The sequence below is a fragment of the Oncorhynchus kisutch genome, linkage group LG16 (genome assembly GCF_002021735.2).
Source record: "Oncorhynchus kisutch isolate 150728-3 linkage group LG16, Okis_V2, whole genome shotgun sequence".
Taxonomy (NCBI): domain Eukaryota; kingdom Metazoa; phylum Chordata; class Actinopteri; order Salmoniformes; family Salmonidae; genus Oncorhynchus; species Oncorhynchus kisutch.
Window position 1 is genome coordinate 22,635,814 of NC_034189.2, and position 17,572 is coordinate 22,653,385.

Here is a 17,572-nt window from a genome sequence, read left to right on the forward strand (position 1 = left end):
TCTCTTATCATCAAGGGTCTACAGGGGCTAATCTGTCTCACTGTAACATTTGATCCCAGTCTTCGGTCCCAATGCCGACTTTACAATACTTCATATATTGATTCACCCATTGCTTTCTACTAAGCTAAGAGTAGAGAGAGAGGAAAGAGAGGAGAGCGAGATGGAGGGGGGGTGAAAGAGGGTGAGATGGGGAGAAAGAGAGAGAGGTAGGGAGCGAGACGGAGAGATCGTATAAGCGTCTCACTTCGTAATTGGACCACCGTTCTTTTTCCCCCCCGCTTTGAACTTTAGTTTCAGGCAAATGTAATTATATACCTTGTATTCTCGGTTTTGAAGAAAAAAAAAGCTCAAATTCTCCCTCGGTGGTGAAGTGGTAAAGTGCCATGTAAAAATGAGAGAGCTGGGGAAAGCAGTTTGGATTGACTGATTGGTTGGCATTGTCCTCTGAGCTCCATTAGGAAGACATTATCATTGTCCTCTTCAGTGGACCAATTGCCCCCAGGTGGGATAATACAACCAGCTAACAATACCGAACTCAAATCAATGCTCACATATACTGTAGAACAATAGCAAGGATTTGATTAATGATATGCTAAATGTGGAATCTTAATGTACTGTGCCTTTTGTGGCTATTTAGCTGATATGGTCATATTATGCTGTTCGGTCGACACTTGGACGGAAAAAAGCACACCCTTAAAACAAATAGGCCAAGGACAAATTATTGTGTCCTTGAGTTGATGTTCCTTCGTTCTCAGTGGACATAGGGGAACCTGTTCAGCAGGCCATCATAGCAGTTGTATCACGTTGGCGCTTAAGTGTCCCATGTCTCTAAACAACACCACAGACCAATCAATGATGATTGGCTAACATCAATATTGGATCCAGGAAGTAAAAATGCACCTCTGTACAAAAAAGAAAGAAAAAAAAGTTCCCAATCTACAGTAGCCTATGCTCTTATGAAACCAGATTCATCGAGATTCAAATGAAAAAGCCCATGCAAAGTGCACAAGGTCTAACCCCATATCCAATTTGTATGAGAAGTGCCTAACTGCAGATAATCCCTGTAATTAGGCAAGCATACTGTATGACCATCAGAGGTGGAAATAAATTGTTGTTGCCGTGGTGACATATAGTCAGGAAAGGGGATGGAGGACAGCCTTGCCTTTTTTCCCCACCCACATCGTGCCTGTGTGTGAATATGGTGTGTGGCGCTGGAAGAGTTTACAGGGCCAATCATATAAAGCTTTGGGAGATTTGTGTAACTATGAGCGGTATGAATATCAGGCTTCTCCTGTTTGATCGTAACACCTACCGTATCCTATCCTAGCCTTTCCATTGCATGCAAATCAGCCAGATAAGTAAAGGGTTGTCAGTGTTTTATAGCTTCATGCTGTTGCTAGTATTGGCTTAAGCATCTGGCGTGGGGTTGATACACAGATCTATCTGCCGAGCTAAATACTTCATTATGCAAATTGATAAGGTGACACGCTCTCTCGTTCTCAATGCATCGTCTCTGCTTGGCGTATGTTTGTCCCCACCCACCTGCTCACTTGCCAATTTTCGCCAAACCCCTGGTGGTTTGGGCAGGAAACCCTGTAGAAGAGCCTTTTTGCGCCTTGTGCTCGTTTGAAGGATCACTGTAATATTTATCTTCCCAGTCCGCCAGTCGCCACACATTACTCCACCTAATGTAAATCCACATCCTCCGCCACTTGACCCTGCTGTCAATATCCGTCCTCATTAAACACTATTCCATCCACCACAAGCCATTTTAAATGGAATCACCCGATGCTTACCGAATTATGCAGAGGGAGCCGCAATGAGAGGATTCCTAATTCATTTGGGGGGGGGGGGGGGGTGTTAACCCTGCGAGCTCAAATGCCCGGCATTGCTTAATGTTACCGTCATTTGTTTCACTCAATTTCTGAGCTCTGACAGCACTTTGGCAATGGAGGAGGCACACGATGGACTCCACGAGAACATGAAAGCCCCTTTCTACTCAAGGATGAGTAGGAACCAGGTAATGGCTCCTACTCATCATTTAGGTATGGTAGACAAGAAAAAAACATCTCCTGAGCCTGATACCAAAATGCCGGGCAGTTAGAAAATGGCACCGGAGGGGATGGCTGCCGTTTTATGGGCTCCTAACCAACTGTGCTATTTTGTCTGTTTTTTCCCCATTGTTTGTAACTTATTTTGTACATAATGTTGTTGCTACCATCTCTTATGACCGAAAAAATCTTCTGGATATCAGAACAGCGATTTACTCATCTTGAACTGGAAGAATATGTTTCTTTAATGAGTCCAACGCGAAGGACATTATGCTTCTCCGAGACCAGGCCCAAATCCTTGTCATTCGCATTAAGATGGATATACAGCGGGTGGAGATCGAGGTGCCTTGTGAGAATTTGTCGGCGAGTGGGTCACCCGCTTCTACCTCCGTTCTATTGGCCAATGTGCAATCACTGGAAAATAAACTGGATGATCTCGGCATGAGACTATCCTACCAACGGGACATTAAAAACTGTAATATCTTATGTTTCACCGTGTCGTGGCTGACCGACGACACAAATAATATACAGTTGTCTGTGTTTTCCGTGCATCGACAGGACAGAACAGCTACATCTGGTAAGATGAGGGGTGGTGGTGTGTGTCTATTTATCGATAACAGCTGGTGCGCGATGTCTAATATTAACAGTCTCGAGGTATTGCTCGCCTGAGGTAGGGTACCTCATAATAAACTGTAGACCACACTATCTACCAAGAGAGTTTATCTATATTTTTTCGTAGCTATCTATTTACGACCACAAACGGATGATGGTACTAAAACCACACTCAACAAGCTGTATAAGGCCATAAGCAAATGCTCACCCAGAAGCGGCACTCCTAGTGGCCGGGGACTTTAATGCAGGTAAATTTAAATCCATTTTACCTCATTTCTACCAGCTTGTGTAATCAGAGAAGAAAAAAATAAACTTTACTCCACACACACAGAGAAGCATACAAAGCTCTTCCTCGCCATCCATTTGGCAAATCTGACTATAATTCTATCCTCCTGATTCCTGCTTACACGCAAAAACTAAAGCAGGAAGTACCAGTGACTCGCTCAATACTGAAGTGGTCAGATGACGCGGATGCTATGCTACAGAACTGTTTTGCTAGCACAGACTGGAATATATTCCGGGATTCATCCAATGGCATTGAGGAGTATACCGCATCAGTCACTGGCTTCATCAATAAGTGCATCGACGAAGTCGTCCCCAAGTTGAACGTACGTACAGATCCCAACCAGAAGTCATGGATTACATACAGGCAACATCCGCACTAAGCTAAAGACTAGAGCTGCCGCTTTCAAGAAGCCGCCCACTACTCCAGGCGCTTATGAGAAATTCCGCTATGCCCTCAGACAAACCATCAAACAGGCAAAGCATCAATACAGGACTAAGATTGAATCCTACTACACTGGCTCTGACGCTCGTTGGATGTGGCAGGGCTTGAAAACTATTACGAACTACAAAGGGGAAACAAGCCGCGAGCAGCCCAGTGACACAAGCATACCAGATGAGCTAAATGCATGAGAATACCAGCTGTTCCGGACGACTGTGGATCACACTCACCGTAGGCGATGTGAGCAAGACCTTTAGACAGGACAACATTCACAAGGCCACGGGGCAAGACGGATTACCAGGACATGTACTCAGAGCATGTGCGGACCAACTGGCAAGTGTCTTCACTGACATTTTCAACATCTCACTGATCGAGACTAATACCTACATCCTTCAAGAAGACCACCATAGTCCCTGTACCCAAGAACACCAAGGTAACCTGCCTAAATAGCTATCGCCCTGTAGCACTCAGGTCGATAGCCATGAAGTGCTTTGAAAGGCTGGTGATGGCTCACAACACCATCATCCCCGAAACCCTAGACCCACACCAACAGATCCACAGATGATGCAATTTCAATTGCACTCCACAATGCCCTTTCCCACCTGGACAAAAGGAACACCTATGGGAGAATGCTGTTCATTGACTACAGCTCAGTGTTCAACACCATAGTGCCCTCAAAGCTCATCAATGAGCTAAGGACCCTGGGACTAAACACCTCCCTCTGCAACTGGATCCTGGACTTCCTGACAGGCCACCCCCAGGAGGTAAGGATAGGCAACAACACATGTGTCAAGCTGATTCTCAACACAGGGGCCCATCAGGGGTACATGCTTAATCCCCTCCTGTACTCCCTGTTCACCCACAACTGCTTGGCCATGCACAAATCTAATAGCATCATTAGGTTTGCTGATGACACAACAATGGTAGGCCTGATCACCGACAACGATGAGACAGCCTATAGGGAGGAGATCAGAGACCTGGCAGTGTGGTGCCAGAACAACAACCTCTCCCTTAATGTGAGGAAAAAAAGGAGATGATCGTGGACTACAGGAAAAGGAGGGGTGAACACGCTCCCATTCACATCAACGGGGCCGTTGTAGAGCGGATCAAGAGTATCAAGTTCCTTGGTCTCCACATCACCAACAAACTATCATGGTCCAAACACACCAAGACAGTCGTGAAGAGGGCACAACAGCTTTTCTCCCTCAGGAGACTGAAAAGATTTGGCATTGGTCCCCAGATCCTCAAAAAAAGTCTACAGGTGCACCGTCGAGAGCATCCTGACCTGTTGCATCACCACCTGGTATGGCAACTGCTCAGCATCCAACTAAGGCACTACAGAGGGTAGTATGAATGGCCCAGTACATCACTGGGGCCAAGTTTCCTGTCATCCAGGACCTATTTACTAGGCGGTCAGAGGAAGGACCAAAAATGTCAAAGACTCCAGTCACCCAAGTCTGACTGTTCTCTCTGCTACCGCACGGCAAGCGGTACCGGCGAGCGAAGTCTAGGTCCAATAGGCTCCATAACAGCTTCTACCCTCAAGCCACAAGAATGCTGAATATCTAATCAAATGGCCACCCAGACAATTTACATTGACACCCACCCACTAATGTTTTAACACTGCTGCTACTCGCTGTTTATTATCTATGTATAGTCTCTTTACCCCTACCTACATGAACAAATTACCGACTAACCTGTACCCCAACACATTGCCTCGGTATCGGTACCCCCTGTATATAGCCTCTATTTTATTTTTTACTTTCAAATATTTTCTTAACTATTACTTGAACTGCATTGTTTGTTACGGGCTTGAAAGTAAGCATTTCGGCGCATGTGACAAATAAAATTTGATTTGATATATTGGCGGAATTACAACATTTTGAAAATGTAATTAGAATACAGTACAAAGAGACCAGGATCATGCTTATTTAGTTTATCCAAAAACGAATCATTATTTGGAAATGAGACACCTATGAGTTGACAATAGGTGAAACGAACCAGAAAGACTGACACAGCAAAGGAACATTGCATTCAGTCAACAGAGATATGGATTAAGCTGGTATCAAATAGACAACTGTTTTGTCAACCTGAAGGAAGCTCTGGTGTACTGAGACACAAATGTGACCATCCGTGCAATTTCAAAATAATAATAATTCAAAAATAATGGTTATAGTAAAGTGTTGAGAGCAATACACCAAGTTATTTGGCCCATGAATACCAATGTGCCGGAACTGAAGGTTATATCCTATTCATTGTGTAAAAAAAAACAAAAAAACACAATCAAGTAAAAGTCTTGAAAGTCACTTACAGAAACCCCAATGGAGTCCAAGTATTTCCTTAAAACATGCAGCGTTTCACTCTTGCTCTTAGCACTTACATACCAATTATAGTCAAAGTAAAGTTCACTTCCAACTTTAAATCTAATGACCTTCAATTCTCTTTGGCTTAAGATGCTAGCGCTATCTTTGTTCTTTTTGTTGACATTCGCATCACGTTCTCGGGATACAAGAAAAGGGACAAACAACTACTAGTGTGAACTCGTACAATTCAGATACCAATAGAGGTTCTACACCGACAGTAAGCCCACTCGCTCAGAGCAGACCTATTACATTACACGCTTCACAAACGCTTCATATTCACAACAAAACTGAACATGCCCGAGTAGGCTCTGTTGAAGTTTCCCATTTCAAATATGAGTGCGGAAAGTAATTTGTTTAATTAATTAGGCATACGCAGGGATGCCCTGGTGTACAGCCCTGAATGCCCTGGCAAAAGGAGATTAATTAAGGGATGTCTGGCTTGGACACGTTGAAATTGACAAAACTATTTTTGATGGGGTTTGTATGGATCCAATGGGATCGGATTAGCATTATCATATTTCTGATGGATAGCCGTGGCCGGGGATGCTGGGATATCCTCAGGTGACATTTCACTTCGGCTGCGGGGAGCGTTCCGAATTACCATACAATATGCAGATGGTGAGAGTTGTAAATACTGTGTAGATGGAACTGTGTGAATGAGTCAGATAGTGTGTGTACCATGAATAGGCCTACAGTGTATAAGATGTGTGTGGGTGTATGTCTGTAGAAAGCCTCAGGCATAACTTCCAGGATGGTCAATTACCTTCTATAGCTCCCAGCTGAACAATATTCTCTCACACACACACACACACACACACACACACACACACACACACACACACACACACACACACACACACACACGGCAGCTGTGAGCAGGGGAGGCCGAGGTTGCGTCCCAAATGGCAGAGCTCTGGTCAAAAGTATTGCATTAGATAAGGAATAGGGTGCCATTTGGGGAAGCAGATAGTATGTGGGTGTGATTGGAGCATATTTTTGGGCTAGGTCGGAACACACTGGGAGTGTGTGTGTGTGTGTGTGGGGGGGGGGGGGGGGGGGGGGGGGGGGGGGGCAACAGGGGACCGTAACTGGATTACCATCCCAAAGTAGGGCAGTGCCCCCCAGAGTACCCATCTCCATCACCCCCCTGGGGTAGGAAGAGAGACTGTGGAGAGAAAATAAACCCCTACGTGAGCATTAAAACCAGGCCCTAAATAGAAGCATTCCAAAACATCTGGGACTAGTCTGCTGACAGCATCTAGTAATGCATGATCTTTTCCCCACCTCAAAGAATAAACACTAAGCCAATTCAAGGATAACAAAAGAATACAATTCTCCTACCTTGGCCTTGATAAAAATACCAGGGAGTTATACTTTGTGTATCTGTATCTCTATTTTCCATTGTGGAGAGAGAATTATGGCATCACAGCAGTCACAGCGTTTAATATGCAACCTATTGTCCAACACAGTTTATCTTCCGGGCTCTTTTGTCAGGTCGGCAGTAAATTAACGGCTTCATAATGCCTCTATTCCCTTCGGATCAATAGAGCAATACACAGACAGGTGCGTGACACGTCGAAGTCACGTGACTCCACTCCCAATGAACATTTTTGCAAAACAAACTATGCTGGAGAGCTAGTTTTGATTAGCGTGCCGCTAAAAGCGAGCTGCAGCCCAGCCCAAAGATAAGGCACCAAAGCAATTCAATTTGCTTTGAATCTCCCGTTAATGGTTTCACCGTAGCAAATTAGCATGTTTATGGACCATGGCATAATGCCTCCCCCCGTTCCCAAACCCTAGTTTAAGCTGAATTTAAATTACTTAATTTACTTTCCACTGAAACAATTGTCAGAAGCCAAAAGGAAAACGGTCAAATCTGAGGTGATTCCAATTTGTTCAGAGGGATGAAAAAAATGCCTGCGAAGTGATCTCAATAATGAGGAGACCAGTGTATTGGTCATTTCTTTCTTTCGCACACATTTTACTATCTTTCCTACACGCACTATGCAAAGGCTTAGATAAATGACTCCTAGAAAGACATTTCCATTTCTATTGTCCAGAGAGTGAGAAAAACAGTGAGATAAAGTCAGACAGACTAAAAGATACATAGAAACAGGTAGAGGGACAGAAAAAGAGAGATGAGAGAGGTAAAAGAGGTAAAAGAGAAAGATAAAGAGAGAGATAGAGAGGGGTAAAAGAGAGAGATAAAGAGGTAAGAGAGAAAGAGATGAAGAGAGGTAAAAGAGCGAAAGAGAGGTAAAAGAGAGAAAGAGAGGTAAAAGAGAGAGAGGTAAAAGTTAGAGGTAAAAGAGAGAGGTTAAAGAGAGAGGTTAAAGAGAGAGGTTAAAGAGAGAGGTTAAAGAGAGAGGTTAAAGAGAGAGGTTAGAGGGAGAGGTTAGAGGGAGAGGTTAGAGGGAGAGGTTAAAGAGAGAGGTTAAAGAGAGAGGTTAAAGAGAGAGGTAAAGAGAGAGGTAAAGAGAGAGAAAGAGAGAGGTAAAAGAGAGAGGTAAAAAGAGATGGAAAGAAAGCCAGAGACAGAGGGATACATCGGGATCAGAGGAGAGAGGGAAGAACGAGACATTGGAAAAGCATGAAACTTGGGAAAAATGTTTAGCAAATATAAATGGTGAGACAATTTTTTTTTAGCAAATATAAATAGTGAGACAGACACTGAAACAAACAGTCACATGAAATGGGGCAACGGCGTCCCGGGCTTACCCAGAGCTGCTGGCGCAAACAGGCTGGCGAAGAGGAGCAGGCGTGCAGACCACATGGCCCCTCCGCCTGGCTGTCGATCCGCCCAATGGAGGGGTCAGGCCTTCCCTGGTGAGCCCAAAGCGAGCGCTCCGTCTGTTAGGTTCCTTCCGCTGAACTGCAGTCCTGTTATGGTCCGGTTTTACGGTTCTCAAAGCCTATCCTGAAAAGAACGTGAGAAAGAGAGAGAGCAATGTGTTTAAGTTATAGAAAGTACTAAATGAATAGTTTAATTCAAGTTGTGAATCTTATCTGGTGTACAAAGACAAAGTGTCAAGGAATATTGCCTACATGGCAATGTTTTGTGAAATAAGATGACCTTTTAGTTTGTACAGTAAAGACTCTAGCAAGCCTCAGGCTACGAGTCACGTATTCTTCCAACTGTCAGCCAATGAAAGGTAAAGGGGGATACCTAGTCAGTTGTACAACTGAATGCCTTCAACTGAAATGTGTCTTCAGCATTTAACCCAACCCCTGAATCAGAGAGGTGCAGGGAGGCTGCCTTAATTGAGATACAGCTAGTTGCTTAACATGACAGTGTCAGGGACTGCTCAACCGTACAACACTATAACAGATACTTTTGGATTGACTGCTGGTTAACCATGTTGTGTCAACCAGCCCCAGTTACTCCCACAGAGAGTACAGTACTCTCTCACCAACAAAAATGATTCCAGTCAGTGTCTGAGTGGATTTTTGGACATCTGATGATAATTGCAACCAGAAAAGTGTGTGACATATTTTTCCTTTCCTGTGGGTGTGAGCAGTATCTTCACAGTTTGAGATTTGTCAGCGGCAGAGAATGTGTAGTACAGTGCGTCACGCAATGGCCATTGTGGTCTAGCTGCCTTTTCCCATCGACAGAAAACAAAATGGCCTCCCATGCAACTGCATTGAGCAGCATGGAGTCGTAGTGACCATTTGACCTGTGGTAAGTGCACGGGAGTGCAGTCACTCGTGAACTTGTGACACTGGCGGATGACATCAGGATGAAGCTCTTGCCTGTTAGCATACAACGGGTTGGTCATGAACAGGAAATACTGTGTGTTGATTAGGACTTGTCAAACAAAGGTAGCATGTCAATTGTGACAAGTTAGTGAATATCATACGCATATCCTCTGCTATTCACCATTTGATGATGTATAGTTTGATAGGATTCAGAATAATATCAGGATCAAAGGCTTCATTAAAAATATCAAGGTTAAAACAGATTTAGTGAATATTAAATGATGTATTATCATTTATTCTACTGTATCTGCTATTACAAAATATAATACCAAATTATAATCTCGGCCTATTTAATCCAAAGAGGACAGACAATGTTTATACCTTCTAAAATCGTATTATTGTTGCAGATTAGGCCGTTATGCTGCTCTTAATCTCAATTTTTTTCAAATGTCTGGATCCATGTTGGTTTCCAAAGACACAATTTGCACGACTGACTTCTAAAGGTGAAATCATAGTTTAGAGAGCAGAACACACAACCAGGCAAACCAGAATGGCTTTACTCCGTACTTCCATCCTTCCTGTACTCAATCTCAATTCCCATCCATGCTATCTCCTCTGGTTGCGCTCTCCATCTCTCTCTTGATAATCTGCATTCCTCTGTTGCATGACATTTTCAGATCAAATGTAGCAGGAACTCAATCTCTCCCAAAATCCAAACTAGATGAAGAATAATCCGATTTCGGGGACAGCTATTGGAGTTAAAAAACGGAGAGGGGTGCAGCCCATCAAGAGTGACCCATTCCATACAATGGGATTTTGTAGAGTGCATTAATATAGGGTTATAGGTCATTGTACTGTAGTTATCAGTAGTTGTTTGCCCTAGTCACAGGGGTGGGTAACTCCAGTCCTCGGGGGCCTGATTGCTGATTAATCAAATGTAATTCTAAACTGAAGATCATGATTAGGTGATTATTGGAGTCCGGTGTGTTAGCTGGGTCTTAACTGTGACACCAATTAGGCCCCCGAGGGCTGGAATTGCCCAAGCACATTAAAACTCCCTGAAAAACACATTGAACTCCCATAAAATAATGCACCTATCTTGAATCTATGACCGTAAAAAGTTGGTGTTCTGTCTGTGGCTATACCTCCTACTTTGTAGCTTACTTTGTTTAACATAGGTCAAACGTTTATGGTAGCCTTCCACAAGTTTCCCACAGTGAGTTGGGTGAATTTTGGCCCATTCCTCCTGACAGAGCTGGTGTAACTGAGTCAGGTTTGTAGGCCTCCTTGTTCGCACATGCTTTTTCAGTTCTGCCTCACATATTCTATGTGGTCAGGGCTTTGTGATGGCCACTCCAATACCTTGACTTCGTTGTCCTTAAGCCATTTTGCCACAACTTTGGAAGTATGCTTGGGGTCAATGTCCATTTGGAAGACCCATTTGCGACCAAGCTTTAACTTCCTGACTGATGTCGTGAGATGTTGCTTCAATATATCCAAATAATTATCCACAAAATGTTCCTACCTCATGATGCCATCCATTTTGTGAAGTTCACCAGTCCCTCCTGCAGCAAAGCACCCCCACAACATGATGCTGCCATCCCCATGCTTCACGGTTGGGATGATGTTCTTCGGCTTGCAAGCCCCCCCCCCCTTTTCCTCCAAACATAACAATGGTCATTATGGCCAAACAGTTCTATTTTTGTTTCAACAGACCAGATTTCTCCAAAAAGTATGATCTTTGTCACCATGTGCAGTTGCAAACCATAGTCTGGCTTTTTAATGGTGGTTTTGGAGCAGTGGCTTCTTCCTTGCTGAGCGGCCTTTCAGGATATGTTGATATAGGACTCGTTTTACTGTGGATATAGATACTTTTGTACCCGTTTCCTCCAGCATCTTCACAAGGTCCTTTGCTTCTGTTTTTGGATTTATTTGCACTTTTCGCACCAAAGTACGTTCATCTCTAGGAGACAGAACGCATCTCCTTCCTGAGTGGTATGACAGCTGCGTGGTCCCATGGTGTTTATACTTGCATACTATTGTTTGTACAGATGAAGAGGTACCTTCAGGCATTTGGAAATTGCTCCCAAGGATGAACCAGACTTGAGGACATCTACAATAATTTTTTCGGAGGTCTTGGCTGATTTCTTTTGATTTTCCCCATGATGTCAAGCAAAGAGGCACTGAGTTTGAAGGTAGGCCTTGAAATACATCACCAGGTACACCTCCAACCTCCAACTCAAATGATGTCAATTAGCCTATCAGAAGCTTCTAAAGCCATGACATCATTTTCTGGAATTTTCCAAGCTGTTTAAAGGCACAGTCAACTTACTGTATGTAACTTCTGACCCACTGGAATTGTGATTCAGGGAATTATAAGTGAAATAATCTGCCTGTAAACAATTCTTGGAAAATTACTTGTGTCATGCACAAAGTAGAAGTCCTAACCAACTTCAAAATCTACTATTTGTTAACAAGAAATTTGTTAGTGGTGTATGTAAACTTCAGACTTCAACTGTATGTACATGGGCTGTACATGGGCTGTATTGAGGATAATGCAGAGCCTGTGCTGAACCCAAACAATGGTGGTCTAGTGAGGGTAACTGGTCTAGACCATAACTCATTAGTTTTGTAGACAGGATTTAAGGCCTGTGCACGAGGTACTGTGGAATGGCATCCCATTATGAAGCAATACAGAGACCTTGCATATGAGTTAATAATTTTTCTTTTTCTACTGGGGGAGGTAAGAAAAATAAGATCTCAGGCAGGATACGATTGATACAGGAAGCCTGAAATGTCGGTCCCTGAACTGGGTGATGCACAGTGAAGAAAGTGTAATGTCAACATGCTACCAGGCAAGGGCCATGTTCATTATGCAGCAAACGGAAAAAATCTGACAAACAGAGAGGGACAACCTGTATTTGTCCAATAAGAAACATTCCATTTCATATACTTTGAACAGGACCTAACTAGTTGGAGACATTCCCCCCAAAAATAAAAATAAAAAACAAGATGAAAAGAAAGATCGCTGGCAACATGAACAAAGATGAAGGATTTGAGGGGACACCATCACGGATTCCTCAATTGTCGTCTTCAGCAGTGTCCTCTTTGTTTTATTTTTTTATTTTACCGAAACTGTCAGAAAAATACATGAGGCTAGTCACCAGAATGACAGGGGCTGCTGCTACTGACAAGGGACAATGAGAAATCAAGACAGCCAATCACCATGGACATAAGTGTCGCTTTCACTCTATATCTCTGTGCGTGTGTGTGTGTGTGTGTGTGTCAAAAAAAGAGTCTGAAAGTATTTCTCAATTTTCACATTAACATCTAACTATGAAAGGAATATGAAAGCAGCTACTAACATGAGTGTTACTTGGAATTAACTCATTACATTAAGCACATTACATGCTTTTAGAAGTCTTGTGATCACAATCATTAACATGCTCCCGCTACAAAAAGAAGTGTGGACGTAAGTAGGAAAAGAAAGCCACTCAGGAACACATCTGAAAATACATATTGATGACATAAGGGGCTGGACCGGGTTCAATCAAAAAAAAAGTACAAGACAGACTCCTTTGAAAACCTACACTAGGTTGCCAACTCCTTTTGTATTCAGAGGAGCCTTGTGATACTTTATAGTGGCAGGCTTTTGAAAGGTACTTGTTCAGTTTTAAGAGAACTCCCTTTAGATGAGGCTTCCAAACTCACTGCAATGATGCCGGTTAAATCCACTTCAATTAAACCACTTCATTACGGACTCAGTCTCAGACAGCAAACTTTTTCATCCGTGTTGTTTTGCTGTTATTTTAGCATTCCGCCAGTGCCAAAGGGCCTAGATGGGTCCTGACGGCTTTAATTAACTGTTTTTCCACGGTCTATCTGGTTAAAATAACGGGGGAAATAAGGTGGATGAAGATAGGAGGAGGAGGAAGTGTGTGTGTGTGTCCCATGTTGACTAACAATGCACTCATTAAAAAGACAAGATGCAAAGACAGTGGAAACATATATAATATATGGGAGAAACAAAAAAGGTACTGTAAATCATTTGGCTGGCCAAATGAGCAAATGTTTTTTAAAAAAAGGTCCCTGATTCAGTTCAGATGACTTCTAGGGAACATGGAGCTACAAGGATGGCTTACCCTTCAGTTGTAATGGAAAGTATTGATCCACGCAAAAGCAATATCTAGTGTTCTCTTCACAAACCATCATCCAGGTTCATCATCGAATACCTTTTGTCTTTAATTTTAGAATATATATATATATATATATATATATATATATATATATATATATATTTTTTTTTTTTTTTACAAATAAAACAGTGTTGGAAAGGTGATGTTTATGTATTGGTTAAAATAAACTATCTAGATGGTGCCATGCAAATGTTTCCTTGCTAAATAATAACTAGTAAGTACATTAGCTATCAGACTACTTGCTCAGCAATTCCATTTGAGTCCCTTAAAGGGGAAATCAGCAGTTTCTATGTAAATTTTTGGACTTATAAATTCACGATATTTATCCATTGGTTCTCGCCTGCCTCTTTGCAAACGAATGGAATCATGAACAGTCTTTTTTTATGTGTCGCCTGCATCCCCCAGATTTGCCTTTTTAGCAGGTCAAATTCACCAGTCTCTAAAACGGCTCACTCCACTTTCTCACAGCACCTCTTTACCTCCCAGATTGGAAACATTTCTTGAGGTATTGTGTAGAAAGACGTGACTTCAAATTTAAAACTACTGAGCATTTAGGAATTCAGTGTATTGTTAGTTGGATATAGTCTAGGCCTATGCATGTATGACCAGGACAACTTTCTAAGTAAGAGAACATTAAACATTTAACATTTAAAGGTGTGTGTGTGGGGGGGGGGGGGGGGGGGGTTGATCTGAGGGCCTTCAAAAGGGGGGTTGCACACACCAGTTGCCCATCCCTGTTCTTAGTCCACCACATATGTATTTTTGGGTGTAGGTACCCTTAAATTAATGTGCCGCCTAGCAAGAGGCTGTTGTTTAGCTGTGTTTTTGTAGCGCACGTGAATAGAGTGAAAGAAATAACAAAAAAACACTGGATTGATGAAAATAGTTATGATATCATTCTGCCAGGTCAGCACAGGTTACTTTGTATTTAACATTTCATTGAGAAGATTTTTGGGAAAGTCTTTCCATCTACCAGAATACTGTTTTAATTAGCATCATCGCTAATGGCACACAAAGTGGTAGACACGTGCTCTGCACACGCACAGACGGGCATTCTCATTGCCTCTTCAGAAGGTTGCAGGAAATAAGAATCACTGATGCATTCTGTTCATGTCTTTATGATAAACTTTGGCAATTGAATACATTTTTTTTATACATTTAGTTGATTCCCTACTGGATTTCGACTCATCGTTAGCACCGCGGCGGCAGGGTAGTCTAGTGGTTAGAGTGTTGGACTAGTAACTGGAAGGTTGCAAGTTCAAACCCCCGAGCTGACAAGGTACAAATCTGTCGTTCTGCCCCTGAACAGGCAGTTAACCCACTGTTCCTAGGCTGTCATTGAAAATAAGAATTTGTTCTTAACTGACTTGCCTAGTTAAATAAAGGTTAAAAAAAATAATAATAAAAAAATATATGAGACATGCAAATTCATCAATCTGTCCACAACGCACAAACATTGTACTGGGAGGCGGGACAGACCGCAGGCTGCGTTACACTGTCATCCCTCCCTTTGTGACTGACAGGCACCTATCCTATCAATAGATCACTAGAATATGCATTTTGTTCATTCTAGTAGGAGATGGCTCGACGGACTAGCGAATTGAAACTTTTCAAATGAAAAGTAGACCTAGAAGTGGAAAAAGTAGCCGGCTGAAAATTAGTGTTCAACCGGCTGATTAGCTGACGCTAATGGAAAACACTGATTAATACAGAATCATAAGTAATATTCGAATAAATCATGTGAATGTGATAATACGATCATCTGTGTGCTCCATTGATGTTGTTTGTGCAGAGCTTGATTAGTAATGCCTAGGAATAAAATGTGAACACTAATTGAGAAGTCTATGTAAATGTGTGACGATTTTATGCACTTCATTAAGTGTGACTGAACAGTCGCTGATACTTCAGTGTGAATAATTTCTTATATTTACCCCCTTTCAAGGGTATAACATTACAACTGTATAGCCAATAGCCTGTGTCTGCAGATCGAATGAGGTGAATGAACCTACCGCAGCAAAGGTGATAATGGCTGGGGTCATTTTTGTACATTTTTGCTGTTCTCCAAATCGCTTCTTAATAAAAATTTAAAAAATGGTATATGAGCTTCAACTCATTTCCCCCCCTTGCGGACCTCACTAAAACTCAAACACTGGTTACGGACCTGAAATCTAGCTAGCTGCTAACAAACTTGCTAGTTGACAAGCTTATCAGTTGCATTTGAATTTCAGGGCCTTTAGTGTAAAAACACCTTCCGTTTACCTGACAGTTATAACCTCTTCACGGCTGACAAGTATTGAGATATTAAGAACAGTAGAGTTGACTGTTCGACAATTAGGCTTCCAAACACCTGCTGTCTTCAGTATCAAAACAGCATGAAAACACTGGTCTTTCTCAAGGGGCACGGCGGGAAAGCTAAATAAATAGCAGTCAAACACAAAACAACGTTATCCCCCACAATACACCTGGCGGCTGTTTGTGTGTATGTGTGTGTGTGGTTAGATCAAAGTGTGCGTAGAGATGCCTTGCGTATATTCAGCTTCATAGATCCAACAGCAGGGGCCTCCAACCACCTCAGGCTCCAGCAGAGCTACCTGATGTGCAGGCTTGTTCCAGCCCAACACCAACACTCACCCCAGATGGAATAACAGGTGGATTATTTGGTGTGTTACAGTAGGGCTGAAACAAAAGCCTGCACTCACAGAAGCTGTGAAGCCTGTCCTACAGGATTCCTGACATGAAATAAATGATATAATCCAATGGCATGACTTTGTGATATCCCAAATACCATGATTATGCTTAGTGAACAGGTTGAGAACTCTCGCTGCATGTGTGATATAATATTGTGAGAGTGTCAATTTATTTCCCTGAACTGGTTAGAGAAGTCGCCAAGTCAAATAACTTCAGCATGCAAAGCAGTCAGTACGCTAGTCTGTGACCCTGCTTTTTCCATCGGATGATACTGCAATCAGTTGGCACTATGAAACTAGTATCACCATTCAATCTCTCGCTGCACTGCTTCTCACTCTGAATACGTTCCAGGATCCATCAGTAATCAGGTACGGCAAACCGTTTCACAAATTTGGATACGCGACCAACCGCTCGTTTGCATATCATGGGCTTGTAAAGCGTGATTGCCACAAGCTCCATGATTGAACACACATTTGTTCAGACAAAAATCCACTACTTGCATAATTCGAAAAAGTAATGTATTGCTTTGAATGCTAACGCTTCAAACCTCTCAAAACACACTTCGACAGCTATATTTTATAAATATAACTAATTTACTCCATGGGAGTGCGACTATTTCAAGCTTCCAAGGTTTACTCGTCAACATGATTTGGGTTATCATATACAACACCTGTTTAGAAACGTGGGTAGCTAGGCCTATATGGGTATGAAGACGATTGGAGTAAATGTTCTGTACGTCACCACCTATAATTAGTTCAGGTCGCTCAACAGTTTCTCCCAGATACGTTTTCATTAGGGTGGAATGAGCCTATGCATTCATACAATATGAGCAGCAACAAAGTGCAACCCGATCCTCAATGTTATCTGATGGGAGCATGCTAAATATGATGTTACCATGTCATGCCTGCTTGAATCACTCCCACATACACTATTTAATTAAGAATAGTATTTTAGGGTTAAATACCAGCCCAGTAGATGTCTACATCAGCCAGTAGCCTATTGGCCCTGCTACAAAGATTATTGAAGGCAAAAAAAAGCCTGACACTGTGTGGAGTAGGGAACCCTACAAATTGGCAATTTTATTTCCAACACTTTGTGGGCCCTCCCCTTGATAGGATAATGGCACAGAGGCTTTTTCTAAAATATTTTATGATATTGAAGAACACATTGGGAGTGATCTTAGACCGTTCCTCCATACAGAATCCCACATCCTGTTTATCCTTTGTGCTCATGGACTCC

General features: G+C 42.5%; 1 protein-coding gene across 12 annotated transcripts in view; it reads right to left on the reverse strand.

Moving 5' to 3' along the window:
- The window catches only part of LOC109906505 (adhesion G protein-coupled receptor L3-like), a 346,713-nt gene that overhangs the window by 222,561 nt on the left and 106,580 nt on the right, over positions 1-17,572 (reverse strand). For all 12 annotated transcript variants that reach the window (XM_031792020.1, XM_031792013.1, XM_031792022.1 and 9 more), the window contains one exon: positions 8,469-8,667. In XM_031792020.1, coding sequence (XP_031647880.1) covers positions 8,469-8,523 — 55 coding nt within the window. In that variant the 5' untranslated portion in view covers positions 8,524-8,667. The remainder of the gene's footprint in view (positions 1-8,468; positions 8,668-17,572) is intronic.